Here is a 15,542-nt window from a genome sequence, read left to right as displayed (position 1 = left end):
CAACCTGGTTGCTCATCTTGTTTGTCAGCCTTTGAAAGACAAAGCTACTATTGTTAAACCCAATCATTCACCTCTCAAGATAATGAATGGTGTGTCAATGGTACTTCCAAGCAGCATTGTCCAATAACCTGCTTACTCATGCACAGTTTCGGTTTTATCCGAATCACGGCTCTAGACAACAGAAATTGGTTCAAATATGGAGTGTAGAACTAAATTCCAGAGGGGAGGTGAAAATGGTTACCTCTGGAACTAAGAGAGCATTTGACCAAATTTTCATCAAGAAGCCAAAATGAAACTTCAGACGTTGTGCGATCGAAGGGAAAATTATCTGGTGGTCTGTCATACCATACAAAGTAAGTTGGTTTGGTTGTTGGAGGCCAATTATCTCAGACGCAGACCATCACTGCAAGAATTCTCCAGGATAACCTCCTGTGTCCAATATGCTCAGTCATGTTCAGCTGTTTCATTAATGACCCTTTCATCCATAGATCAGAAATGGGGATTGCACAATGTTCAGTTCCTATCACAATTGCACAGCAAATGAAGCTGTTCATGCCTGCATATAACAAGATATAGATAAAAAGATTACAAGATCAAATCTAAATAATGTGCAGGCAAGGACTGGTAAGTGCGTATGTAACAGAAATACTGGGCAATGACCATCTCCAACAAGAATCAATGGCATTAACATTGCCAAGTCCCTCACCATCAATGTATCATTATTGACAAAAATCTCAAATCAACAAATCATATGAATATTACAGAAGATAGATACAAAGTGCTAGAGCATCTCAGTTGGCCAGGCAGCACCTTTGGAGAAAAGAAGCAGATGACATTTCGGGTTGGAACCCTTCTTCAGACACTTATTCGGTATAAACCAGCATATCTTCTACCTAGCAATATGAATATTCCCGCATATTCTTATATCTTCGGTACAAACCATCAACTGCAGTTTCTTCCTACACATGCGATTATTATATCTGTAGGAGCATGTCACGAGTGAGGTATTTTGCAGTGAGTAATTCGCCTCCCAATGCACCAAAACCTCTCTACAGCCTACAAAGTACAAGGAATACTTTAGACTTGCCATGAAGAATGTAACATCTATAACGTGGAAGGTTGACACCTAACAGAGCAACATGACTTTCTTGATTGACACCCCATCCATAACCGAGACATTAATTTCATCAACCACCGTTGCATCATGGCCACAGAGCACACTAACCACTAGATACACTTCTGAAGATGGGTCTCGACCCGAAACGTCACCCATTCCTACTCTCCAGAGATGCTGCCTGTCCTGCTGAGTTACTCCAGCTTTTTGTGTCTATCTTTGGTTTAAACCAGCTTCTGCAGTACCTTCTTACACACTAGATTGACTTCAGTGGCTCTGCAAGACTACTTCAACAACAACTCCCAAATCCGTCACTTTTACCAGCAAAAGAACTGGCACTGCAGATGCACCGTAACAAAGATTTCCCTCCAATGTGCACCATATCCTTACTTAGAAATATATTGCCATTCCTTTATTTTGACAGTGACAACATCCTGGAGCTCCGCACCCTATTGCACAGTAGAAGTACCTTTACTGGAAGGACTGCATATGTCACAGAGCTCTGTCATTTTCCATGATTTTAGTTTGGTTTAGTTTAGAGATACAGTGTGGAAACATGTTCTTTGGCCCACCGAGTCCGCACCGATTAACGATCATCTGTACACTAGTTCTATCCTACACACGAGGGACACATTTTCAGAAGCCAATTAACCTACAAACATGCACGTCTTTGGAATGTGGGAGGAAACTGGAGCATCCAGAGAAAACCCACATGGTCACAGGGAGAAAGTTCCAACTACGTACAGACAGCACCATTGGTCAGGTTTGTAAGGCAGCAACTCAAATGCTGCGCCATTGTACCATCCTCCGCTGTACCACTGTGCCACCCTTATTATGATATTAATGTTGACCTTGTCAATAGCACCCATATCCCAGGAAGATATTTTTTTTTTTAAATAAAAGCTCTCCCAAACTCAAATTAGATGAAATATCAACATAATGCAAATAGGATAGTACATGTTGGCTGATTTACAATGCCAATTTTACACCCAGTTATCAATTTGAATTATATCTCAAATTAACACTGATGTGAGGTTGGCGCTTGTTACATTACTTATCGTTACAATACATTCAAGGTTTTTGTTCCTTATGTATGGAGAAACATTTCTTATCTGCTGCTTTTCCTATTAAATTTACAAGAGCATGAGCTCTCATGAAGGGATAGGGCTGTGAATACATGCCTATTATTACAACATGTTCATGGAACATGATATGGGTGGGAAACAGGAGTCAAAACATTTGTGAGGTGAGTCATGTCATGTAATGAGAGCTTGCACGTGTGACACTTTAATGCAAAATTGTTCCTGCTGTTCAAATGGAATTTCAATCAGAATAAACAAGTTAATGAAAAAATGATGACATCTCATACAAATATGTTTAATTGCACGTGGTAATATCTAACATAATTTAACCAAATTCATATGGTTAAACATTAAGAGCAGGTTATATTTGTTACATTTGCCAGGTATAACTGATATGAATCAATGAACCATATAGATTTGTTTAATGGATTGTATAGGATTTAGCTCGTTGTCTTGAAATCTTCCTAATTTGTATTCCAGAAGACTCAATGGAGTAAAGGAAGGTGGCTCGATCACCATAAAGTAATTCTCTTTCCAAACCACACTGTTCAGTTATTAAGACAAAATCATTTAAATGGAATGTTGGGATCAATGGTTAAGCATTTGATTTTTGACAAATTTACTGGAAGGACTGCATTATTGCCATAGAGGGAGTGCAGAGAAGGTTCACCAGACTGATTCCTGGGATGTCAGGACTGTCTTATGAAGAAAGACTGGATAGACTTGGTTTATACTCTCTAGAATTTAGGAGATTGAGAGGGGATCTTATAGAAACTTACAAAATTCTTAAGGGGTTGGACAGGCTAGATGCAGGAAGATTGCTCCCGATGTTGGGGAAGTCCAGGACAAGGGGTCACAGCTTAAGGATAGGGGGGAAATCCTTTAAAACCGAGATGAGAAGAACTTTTTTCACACAGAGAGTGGTGAATCTCTGGAACTCCCTGCCACAGAGGGTAGTCGAGGCCAGTTCATTGGCTATATTTAAGAGGGAGTTAGATGTGGCCCTTGTGGCTAAGGGGATCAGAGGGTATGGAGAGAAGGCAGGTACGGGATACTGAGTTGGATGATCAGCCATGATCATATTGAATGGCGGTGCAGGCTCGAAGGGCCGAATGGCCTACTCCTGCACCTAATTTCTATGTTTCTATGTTTCTAAAACTAGTTTTGGTTGTTCAAGGTTGTTGCAGAATTCTCTGAAGAGCACAGATTTAAAGAATGAGATGCTTGTACACATTAAGTCTGATGCAGAAATGGATGGACAAATCCTCAGCATAAGTAACATATTTATACTCACCAAGCCGTACCCAATACTAGTCCGCCAACAATTTAAAAGCCATCAAGTGGATAGAATTTAAAGCGCACAATTTTCTATGAGGGGGTCAAGAATTTAGAGCACTAGAAATTCAAACTTATACAGTGGCTTGCAAAAGTATTCATACCCCTTGAACTTTTCCACATTTTGTCACGTTACAACCACAAACGTAAATGTATTTTATTGGGATATTATGTGATAGACCAACACAAAGTGGCGCATAATTGTGAAGTGGAAGGAAAATTATACATGGTTTTCAAATTTTTTTACAAATAAAAAACTGAAAAGTGTGGCGTGCAAAAGTATTCAGCCCCTTCTGATACCCCTAAATAAAATCCAGTGCAACCAATTGCCTTCAGAAGTCACCTAATTAGTAAATAGAGTCCACTTGTGTGTAATCTAATCTCAGTATAAACACAGCTGTTCTGTGAAGGCCTCAGAGGTTTGTTAGAGAACATTAGTGATCAAACAGCATCATGAAGCCCAAGGAACACACCAGACAGGTCAGGGATAAAGTTGTGGAGAAGTTTAAAGCAGGGTTAGGTTATAAAAAAATATCCCAAGCTTTGAACATCTCACGGAGCACTGTTCAATCCATCATCCGAAAATGGAAAGAGTATGGCACAACTGCAAACCTACCAAGACATGGCCGTCCACCTAAACTGACAGGCCGGGCAAGGAGAGCATTGATCAGAGAAGCAGCCAAGGTAACTCTGGAGGAGCTGCAGAGATCCACAGCTCAGGTGGGAGAATCTGTCCACAGGACAACTATTAGTCGTGCACTCCACAAATCGGGCCTTTATGGAAGAGTGGCAAGAAGAAAGCCATTGTTGAAAAAAAGCCACAAGCCATGTGGGGGACACAGCAAACATGTGGAGGAAGGTGCTCTGGTCAGATGAGACCAAAATTGAAGTTTTTGGCCTAAATGCAAAACGCTATGTGTGGCGGAAAACTAACACTGCACATCACCCTGAACACACCATCCCCACTGTGAAACATGGTGGTGGCAGCATCATGCTGTGGGGATGCTTTTCTTCAGCAGGGACAGGGAAGCTGGTCAGAGTTGATGGGAAGATGGATGGAGCCAAATACAGGGCAATCTTGTAAGAAAACCTGTTAGAGTCTGCAAAAGACTTGAGACTGGGGCGGAGGTTCGCCTTCCAGCAGGACAACGACCCTAAACATACAGCCAGAGCTACAATGGAATGGTTTAGATCAAAGCATATTCATGTGTTAGAATGGCCCAGTCAAAGTCCAGACCTAAATCCAATTGAGAATCTCTGGCAAGACTTGAAAATTGCTGTTCATCCAATCTGACTGAGCTTGAGCTATTTTGCAAAGAAGAATGGGCAAACATTTCAGTCTCTAGATGTGCAAAGCTGGTAGAGACATACCCCAAAAGACTTGCAGCTGTAATTGCAGCGAAAGGTGGTTCTACAAAGTATTGACTTGGGGGGGGGCTGAATACTTTTGCACGCCACACCTTTCAGTTTTTTATTTGTAAAAAAATTTGAAAACCATGTATAATTTTCCTTCCACTTCACAATTATGCAACACTTTGTGTTGGTCTATCACATAAAATCCCAATAAAATACATTTACGTTTGTGGTTGTAACGTGACAAAATGTGGAAAAGTTCAAGGGGTATGAATACTTTTGCAGGCCACTGTATTTTTAAGTTTCTGCAGCCACTTTGATACTTTCAGAATCACACGCCAAGATCAGTTATTAAGTTGTCCATATCCTTGTATATCATTAACTTGCTTGAAATCTGAACTTTGGATCATCTGATAATGCCATTTGTGGCTTCACAAACCTACGTCTTATTTAATCATTGCTTTATATCTGTAACCTGACAAGTAAAGGAAATCATGGTGAACATGTCACGTACAATAACTGTTTCGTAGCTCTGCCATTTAAAGAGCTGAACACAAAGCCTTTCCTCACATCCAGTGGATTTAAAATAATGAATTAAATATGTAGAATTATTTAATTGTTCCCTCCAAAACAGTGGATCTTTCTGCATTCGAGGTCTTGCATTGAAGCATTGTCATATAAAGAATTACTTTCAGTAGGCACAGAAACCCATTTAGTGATGTTAGTGTGTATTGATCAATTATCTTTCATCTTTCCAGCAGCAAATGGGTTAACAAAGCTTCGATGGTGTGTTACTTCTGGTCCTGAGATGAAAAAGTGCAACCAAATGAAGGAAGCCTTTGAATCTGCAAAAATTCAACCCTTGATATCCTGTGTCACTGGAAATTCAGCGATGGATTGCGCAAAAAAGATAGTGGTATGATTATCCTTTCCCCATTCCTAAAGCTTCTGTGCATATGGAATGACCTTGCATCTAGATGTATTTCATTAAAGTAGTTTGCTTCTCTGAATTTTAGTTATATCATTTCTTATAATTACTTTTCTTACTTGAAAAGTAAGTTCCTTCCATTGTTGACATGTGGAGAAAGAAACAAAGTTAATGATTCATGCTGATGACCTTGCATCAGAATTGGGAGAATGTTGGGGGGAAAAAAAGTTATAAATGTCAAAGAGAGAAAGGAGAGTTGAAGAGAACAAACAATAAAGTCAGTGATAGGGTGGACACAGAAAGAGATTGAATGACCTAACAGGCGGTGTGCTCTGAAAGATGATTATAATGGCCAGTGAATAACAAAAGGTATACCTGGCAGTGGTGTGCTTGGATAGGCTGAATGAAATCTGAAATTACCGGAAAAGGTGAGAGGAAAATTGCTGTCTGCTGGAATTGTGAGATGCAAGATTAGAATGGGTGATTACTTAAATGTTGAGCCCATGCTGCAATATGCCTCGTCAGAAGATAAAATGCTGTTTGAGTTTCTTTGGAACAATGTTGAAGGGCAAAAACATATAGATCATAATGAGAGTGTGATGGAGAATTAAAGTGACTGGTTTAAATCAGCCTTATGAACTAAATGGAAGAGGAGTGGGGTTGGATTGGGAGTTGAGGTGCTCAGGGTGGTGTCTAATCAGAGAGAGAGTAGCAGGATAATTTGGGGAGCTGTGTACCCAGGATACAGTGCATACATTCTTGTTTCTGCAAAGCACACAAAGTGCTGTAAAGCTGCATAAACTCTTCCAGACATGAATCCACAGCCATTAGCTGCTGGGTTAAAACCTGGATATTAAACCTGAGGTAAATAACCTTGTTTAATTGAGGAATCTGCCTCTAGGAGGAAGTTTGTTTACCTGTCCCAGTCGGACCACTAGAAGTGACAGGGTGCAAACAATATGGCATCATATTCAAGATTTTAAAAGATGAAACCTCACTCAAACCAAAGCTCCATTTTGGGGGGGGGGGTTTAAATCTCGCTACAAATATTTTCATGCCGTGTGTGTGAATGGCCATCAATTCCTTGCGTTCTCATCCTTCTCCCTTATTTCATTCTCAATAGTTAATAAAAAATCAGAAAATAACCCATTTGTTGTACAAAATCTGCACTAAGACTAGCTGGCTCAATGGGCATTCCTTCTTACAGCACCTGGTGGAAATAAACAGGATGACTTACATTTTCCAGCCAACCACGTTATTCACATCTCTAACCACAAACCAGAAAACTACCTAAAATTATTTCCGATTGCAAACAGTGTCGGACAACTAATAACTCAGTTACCCAGACAACCCTCAACTCGGCTGAACAACTGAACATCAGAATCGTATATAGGAGGTTACTAATTTCATCGAACAATTCAATTCATTCATTTACAGGATTACAGGGGAAGCCAGCATTTGATTTCCATCCCTAGGTGGTAATGAGCCATTTTGTTTGTGCTGGTGCAGTCTGTGCAATAATGACACTACTACATTCATGCTAGATATAGAGTTACATGATCATAAATTAGGTAAATGGCAGAATAATGAGACATTTCCAAGACGGGTGACTTGGAAGAGAGCTTGGAGATGGTAATATTATGTGCCTAATTGCCTTTTAGTTCTAGATGTTAGAGCACAGCAAGAGGGTGTATATGTGGAATTGGTATTTTTAAAGTGGAGAGTGATTAGATTCTGGAATAGTAGGACGTCAAAGGTTATAGGGAGAAGGCAGGAGAATGGGGTTGAGAAAGAAAAATAGCTCAGCCATGATCGAATGATGGAGCGGACTCAATGGACCTAGTGACCTAATTCTGCTCCTATATTTTATGGTCTAATGCACTGTTGATGCAAAGGGGTATACAACAAAGTGAAATACTTGTCTCAATATGCTTCAGTGGCCATGTACCAATATGCTTCAGTGGCCATAGTCTATAGGTTATTTCAGCTGGAGCAGTCCTTTACAACATCTGTTAAGCCTAATTCTGCACAGTTTCAAGTTTAAAGGGGACTTCCCTGAAGATGTCCCTGGCCAACATTCGAAATGCAAGCTGTTTACTTACTGACTTTCCGCAACAATGGCAACCATCTTAACAGTCTAATAACTTTGGCTTGACTTGATTCTCTTCACCCATGCACCAAGTACCCAGCCTTTACAGTTCCACAAATCACCGAACCAGCAAATGCCACACTGATTACCTGACCACATCACTCACCCAACAACTAATTCCTCACTTAGCCCAACTCTCCCCTCATTGGCAGTCCCAGACTGTCCCCACCACCACTGATGGAGGAGTTGGACCTCAGTTCATGCTGCCCAATCTTCTCCCTCTTCCTTGGGATATACATAGATACATAGAAAATAGGTGCAGGAATAGGCCATTCGGCCCTTCGAGCCTGCATCGCCATTCAATATGATCATGGCTGATCATCCAACTCGGTATCCCGTACCTGCCTTCTCTCCATACCCCCTGATCCCTTTAGCCACAAGGGCCACATCTAACTCCCTCTTAAATATAGCCAATGAACTGGCCTCAACTACCCTCTGTGGCAGAGAGTTCCAGAGATTCACCACTCTGTGTGAAAAAGTTTCTTCTCATCTCGGTCCTAAAGGATTTCCCCCTTATCCTTAAGCTGTGACCCCTTGTCCTGGACTTCCCCAACATCGGGAACAATCTTCCTGCATCTAGCCTGTCCAACCCCATAAGAATTTTGTACGTTTCTATAAGATCCCCTCTCAATCTCCTAAATTCTAACTCTAAATTTAGAAAATCCACCGGAATTTCCTGATTTTCTCTGCATGCTCTGGACTGGTATGGCAAACAAAGTAAAGGCTTTATCTCATAAAACACTGATTTAGAAGCAGTTCACTTCAGTGATTTTAGTCGAGTGACTATTTTATGAGTTTCTGAAGTCATTGCTAACATCTGTTATTGTTACACATTATATTAAGACAATAAATTCAGAATATTATTTTGCTGTGATCCTTGAGGAATAACTCTTCCTGTTTTGATTGTCATGCAGACTTTTGCCGTATCATTTTAAAGCTAGGAATACATTCTCGCCTGCACTTGTTTGAAGTAATATACTCAGAGAAAAGAAAATGTTTGGTAATGATCATGTTGGCTCCTTATTTATTTGGCCTGGCTTAAAAATAGATTGAAAGAGTACAATCAAAATCCATTTGACATCGAATGTCAATACAGTATAACATAAATTTTAACTTTCATGCGATCTGCTGTCCAAAATAGCCATTCTGAATCTTTTCAATCGTATCATGCCGAATTAGTTAAATGCCCAATACTGGTTGATGAATTAAAACAATGCTGGGTATGCTCAGGAGGTCAGGCAGCATCTATAGAGGGAGAGTATGCGTGGGAAAATGAATTAAACAATAATTGAAAAGCAAAAGATTACAGATATTGGAAATCTGAATAAAATAAAAATGCTGGGGGTGCTTAACAGTGCTCAGACAGTAACTATGGAGAGAAACTCCTCTAGTTAATTGTATTACTGTGGTAACTTTCTTTGATGTATAATTAATTATGTTTAATCTGTGATGCAAAATATTACATTCCTAAATTGGATGGTTGGTTATGCAATTTGAATGAGCATCGTTTGTTGTGTATCTTAATATATATACAGCCTTAGCACTGTTCCTGGACTTCCTGATCCATAGACCATTATCAGGATAAGCAACATAACATTCACCATGATATTTCTCAGTACCGGTGCCCAACAAGGCTACATTCATAGCTTTTTGCTCACAACTGTGCAGTCAAATTCTGTGCTAACTCTTTCTCCAAGTTTGCAGATGGCAGACCTATAATGGTGAGATGGAGAAAAGAGATGGAGAGCTGAGTAGCATGTTTCAAGACAAAACCCTCTCAATCTCAGCAAAATAAAGGAGTAGTCATGAACTTGAGGAAGTGGGTTGGAGTACATGCCACAGTGTGTATCGAAGGTGGTGAAGTGGTGATGGTCAAGAGCTTCATGTTGCGAGGCTTAAACATCACCAACAATGCACACTGGATGCTATGGTCAAGAAAGCACACCGATATCTTTACTTCCTCAGAGGGCTAAGGAAATTCAGCATGTCTCCAGTCACTCTTACCAATTTCTACAGGTGAACCACAGAAAGCATCCTACCTGGATTCATCATCGCTCTCATTGACTCCATCTATTCTTCACACTGCCTTGGGAGAGCAGCCAACTTAATCAAGGACCATTCATATCCCAATCACATTATTTTTTCCTCTCTCGCATCAGACCGATGATACAAAAGCTTGAAAGTACCTATCACAAGATTGAAGAACCGCTATAATCTTCTCCGCTATAGTTAGACTTTTGATCGGAACTCTCACACTAGGGATGAATTTCTCAACCTTCCAAACCACCTCTTTGTGTACCTTGCACTTTAAAAAAATCTGAACATTGTCAGTAGCTGTAATACAATATTCTACACCAGACTGATTCCTGGGATGTACCAGACTGATTCCTGGGATGTCAGGACTTTCATATGAAGAAAGACTGGATAGACTCGGTTTGTACTCGCTAGAATTTAGAAGATTGAGGGGGGATCTTATTGAAACTTACAAAATTCTTAAGGGGTTGGACAGGCTAGATGCAGGAAGATTGTTCCCGATGTTGGGGAAGTCCAGAACAAGGGGTCACAGTTTAAGGATAAGGGGGAAATCTTTTAGGACCGAGATGAGGAAAACTTTTTTCACACAGAGAGTGGTGAATCTCTGGAATTCTCTGCCGCAGAAGGTAGTTGAGGCCAGTTCATTGGCTATATTTAAGAGGGAGTTAGATGTGGCCCTTGTGGCTAAATGGATCAGGGGGTATGGAGAGAAGGCAGGTACAGGATACTGAGTTGGATGATCAGCCATGATCATATTGAATGGCGGTGCAGGCTCGAAGGGCCGAATGGCCTACTCCTGCACCTATTTTCTATGTTTCTATGTTTATTTTCACTTTTGCACTACCTGATGTAACCATGTATGGCATGATTTGCCAGGATAACATGTAAAACATTTTTTAATACGTTTTTCTCAGGACGCGTGATAATAATAAACTAAGACGATTTTCAATACCCTGGACGATTCTAAGTATACTAATCCTTCTGAAAAATACTTGAGAAAATATAATCCATCGGGCATTTGAAACTTGAATGTAGCATGTTTTAAAGGGTTCCTCTGCCAATTGCCTTTACCTTGTAGTCATAATCTGTTACATATTATCCATTGAATATTAATCAATCGATTTCAACTGTAGCTCAGCTGAATATTTAGGAGTTAAGAGAAGATTATGGTTATGTTGCACTGTCCAGAGATTTTAACAGAAATGTAGGGTGGAATGTAGGTGTGTGAGTTAATTTATTTCAGGTGAGATGTTAAACTCAAGTTCTGCCTGCCGTTTAGGTGAAGTTAAAAATCTCACAGTACTGTGCCATTTCAGTAAAGAACAGAATGTGCCTTCCCAAAGTATGTGGCAACATTTAACCTTCATCCAACGGCTAGGAGAGATTATTTGAATATTAACACATTTGTTGTTTGTGTGATCTAGTGCACAAATGGTTACATTTCCCATATTGCAGCGATGAATACATTTCAAAAGTACATAACATTTTGTGATTTTTATGTATGTGAATGCAGATTCTTTCAATAATGAGACTCTACTGCTATTTCTTACTATTCAAAATAAAACCTTTCAACTGGTAAATTTCTTCAATCGTTTAAACAGATCAAAGAAGCAGATGCGGTGTCTTTAGATGCCGAGAAGCTTTACCAGGCTACAAGGGGACATGAACTAAAGCCAGTGGTTGGAGAGCAGTATGATCCAGGTATTGCATTTATAAAGTTACAAAGATACTTAACATTAATAGGGTGCACAGTCAATACATCCATCCTAGACTTAACTTTTATGAAGTTAAAGGAGAGACTTTGTCATTTGAAAAATCACGTCAGTTGTAAATTTGTGTCAGAGTCCATGTAGCATTGGGAGCTACAGAATTAGGTGTGGGAGAAGGCATCTGGGGGAGGTAAAATTTGAGGAGGTGGAAAATATAAAAGGAACATAATGTGATGTTTTTTTGACTGCACTAATAATCCAGAAATCTTAATTTATTTACTTGGTTGCATGTTGTCATGGAAAAGCTGATTCAGATTTTTTAAATTTCAAAATATACTTTATTCGAGAAATAAATATATGCAATACATGATCCATACAAAACTCCATCGACATTCTCGGAGGCTATACATACATTCAATATAGTTTCCCCAAATCACAATTTTACTCCGCACCAATGCACTCATGTGGCCCACTGGCGTGGAATCCCTTCCCTTATTTTGAGGGGCGTCTTCACCACACCCTGCCCCCCATGTCCAGCAGCGGAAGGAACCTAGACAGTGGTCCTCCCCCACAGAGCCTTCGCCTTCGCTGCACCAAGCTTCAATGCGTCCCTCAGCACATACTCCTGCAGCGGGCCAGTCGGCAACATTCCCAGACGGAAATCTCGCTCCGCTGGGTCAACAACGCTCGGGCAGACCAAAGAGCGTCTTTCATCGAGTTGATGACCTTCCAGCAGCACTCGATGTCAGTCTCTGAATGCGTCCCTGAGAACAGTCTGTAAATCACAGAGTCCTCTGTGATGGAGATGTTCAGAATAAACCATGACAGGGACCCTTGCAGACCTCTCCAGGCTCTCTTTGCAAATCCACACAACGGGGGTAAAAGCGTGCCCAACGTCGCACTCACCCTGATGGCCACCTTCGTGTGTGGCTGCAACAGGCGGAGCGTAGAGCCAAGGCACGTGGGCACCAAGTGTCACGACCTGCTGAGGTTCTACCTGTCCCCGGTGTTGCGAAGGATGGGTCTGACGCAGATGAGACGCAATGTGCCAGTCAGCTGGACATTGCCGCACCATCTGTCGTTCGTGGAAAGGTTCTTCCGGACCAACACCATTGACCACCAGTCTATCGGGCAGTGGTCAGCACGAAACGTCCTGCAGACACTGCAGGGAAATGACTCCATGGATCCTGTGGCGTGGTTCCCAGAGCAGACTGCCCAATTTGTTTGGCAAAATGCCTCATGACCAGAACTCACCAGCAAAACCAAGACCTGGCTTGGCTGGTGGCGAGGGGAGCTCTCCCAGTCAGATCCTTCCTGCACCATCGGAACCTCAATACCACCGCACGCTGCCCTTGGGACGGCTGCTATGGAGAGGAGATGGTTGCCCACCTCTTTGCAAAGCTGATTCAGATTCCATGTTGTACAGAGAGCTTCATTGGAAAGACCTGAGTTGGGATTGTGGTGTGGTATAAATAAACTCAATTTTAAATGCAGCATTTGTGGGATCAGCATTTCTGACACAAAGGGTGTCAGATTACAAATACAGATTACCAGAAGAAACATAATTGACAACTCCATTTGGCCAAAACTGGGCCAGTATATGCAGAACAACCTCCCTTGGAATGTGGCCAAATGTTACAGTAATTATGAAAAATGATGTGTTCAATTATATCACATGTAAATTCCTTCCAGAAAGACAAAGGAGCATTTAGCTTTTTCACATCCCTTTTTCCTCTCAATTTTATTTACAAGATTAGAGCAAGAGTCTTTACCAAGTGTCTTGACTACAATTTCTTGGCATTATAAAAATGTGAGGATGAGAAGCTGAAACAGGGTCATGTGACCGTTAAACCTGAACCACCATTCAAAATGATAGTGCCCCATCTAACTGTCCATTTCCGATATGTAGTAATTCTGCCAGTGTCAAACAACATCACTTGATTCAGCTTGAACATATTCAGTGACTGAGCAACACAGCCCTTTAAGGTAGTGAATTCCAAAGATATCTAATGTTACCATAAAAGTTTTAAACTTAACTGGAGTATAGTATCAAGGCTACATCTCTCCAGCCCTCCACCATCCTAGTTCTCTGACTAGTTTTACCTCTCCTCCTGCTTAAATTTTTCTGATTATATGCCTCGTCACCTTTCCCTCATCTAACGTGATCCACATTTGGGATGATTCTACATTTTCCTTGATCTCCGTCCCCTTTGATCTCTCATTTTCACACCTTACCCGTCCATATCTCTCAATATATCTCCCTCTCCCCTGACTCAGTCTGAAGAAGGGTCTCGACCCAAAACGTCACCCATTCCTTCTCTCCAGAGATGCTACCGGTCCCGTTAAGTTACTCAAACACTTTGTGTCTAGAGTTTCAAGGTTTAAAAAAAAAATTGGATTGTGAGCTAGGGCATGGAAACAGGCCCGTCGGCCCACCGAGTCCATGCCAAACATCGATCATCCGTTCATAAAAGTTCTATGTTAGACCCACTTTCGCATCCACCCCTTACACACCAGGGACAATTTTACAGAGGCTAATTAATCTACAAACCAGCATGTCTTTGCCTGAGCATCTGATGGAAACCCACATGGTCACAGGGAGAACGTGCAAACTCCATACAGAGAGCACCTGGGGTCAGGATCAGCACCCGAGGTCTTGGTCTCTGATGTTATGAGCAGCATAACAGTTGCCAGTCGCACCACTGGACCTCCTGTGCTGGTGTTGGGGATGGAGGAATGAAATGTAAAGCCGGAGGAAGAGAAAAGTAATGAAGGATGAACGCCTTTACTCTGCTCCTCACATTTCTCCTGCCATCTCCCAGCATCCTAGTCACTCTGTTCATTACCCCTCCACCGTACACTCATCTCCCATCCCCACCCCATATTTCCATTATATCCCACCTCTTTCCTTCCCCCACCCCACCCCACTTTTCTTCTATCCTTATCTCTTCCTCCGGCTTAATACTTCATTCATCCTCGTCTTCACTGATCTGATACCATTTTGTCCCCCTTTTTATCTCTAGCCTTTGTCACTGACTCCGCTCATCTGCCAATCACCCCCCCCACCCCCACTTCCACCTGTATCCACTTATCACATAGAACATGAAATGCTGGAGAAACTCAATGGTTCAGATCCCATGTTCTCCAGAGCTGACCCACTGAGTTACTTAAGCACATTGTGTTCTATGCAAGATTCCAGCATCATCCAATTCCTTGTGTCTCCACCTATCACTTGTAAAGCGTTGCCCTACCTCACCTCTCTTTTCCCGTTTTCTTTCCCTTACTCTATCAGTCTGAAGAAATATCCTGAACAGAGATATCCTCTGTCAATTGTCCCTTCACGGACACTGCCTAACCCGCTGAGTTCTTCTAGCTTTTTGCATATCATTTGTGCTTTTGTTTTGTTTGCTCCAAAAATGGCCTTATTCTTGGGCCTGATTCTGGGATGTATGGCTTGGGCTACTGGAGTAGTTAAATCTGGAGGATAGACGAGTATAGATAAGCCAGTAGAGATATAGCAGCAAAAATATCTGGATAATACATATAAACGATTGGTCACCAGCCGGGAGTTATTGGTGTTGGTTTAAAATTTGAAGATATCAACATAAACTCGGGGAGCCATAGAACCGGAAAGCGCCCCATTGGCTGACTAACCATCAAGCACCCATTGGCAGTATAACAATCCTATACCAATCTGAAGCATGTAGCTCAATCAAGTATTTAAATTAACATCCACCTCCTTGCTTATTGCTTACCTGCTTCCTTCCACTGCTATTAAAATTGGCAGTTGCATTTGGGATTATTGATTGGGTGTTAACAATTTCTGCCACATTTAAGT

General features: G+C 41.3%; 1 protein-coding gene across 2 annotated transcripts in view; it reads left to right on the top strand.

Moving 5' to 3' along the window:
• The window catches only part of meltf (melanotransferrin), a 66,719-nt gene that overhangs the window by 2,998 nt on the left and 48,179 nt on the right, over positions 1–15,542 (top strand). Inside the window, exons 2-3 of one of the 2 annotated variants that reach the window (XM_033032048.1) lie at positions 5,643–5,800; positions 11,597–11,696. In XM_033032048.1, the coding sequence (XP_032887939.1) occupies positions 5,643–5,800; positions 11,597–11,696 (258 nt within the window). The remainder of the gene's footprint in view (positions 1–5,642; positions 5,801–11,596; positions 11,697–15,542) is intronic. The other variant, XM_033032049.1, reaches the window with a different exon arrangement.

The sequence above is a fragment of the Amblyraja radiata genome, chromosome 13 (genome assembly GCF_010909765.2).
Source record: "Amblyraja radiata isolate CabotCenter1 chromosome 13, sAmbRad1.1.pri, whole genome shotgun sequence".
Classification (NCBI taxonomy): domain Eukaryota; kingdom Metazoa; phylum Chordata; class Chondrichthyes; order Rajiformes; family Rajidae; genus Amblyraja; species Amblyraja radiata.
This window is presented reverse-complemented; position numbering and strand designations above follow the sequence as displayed.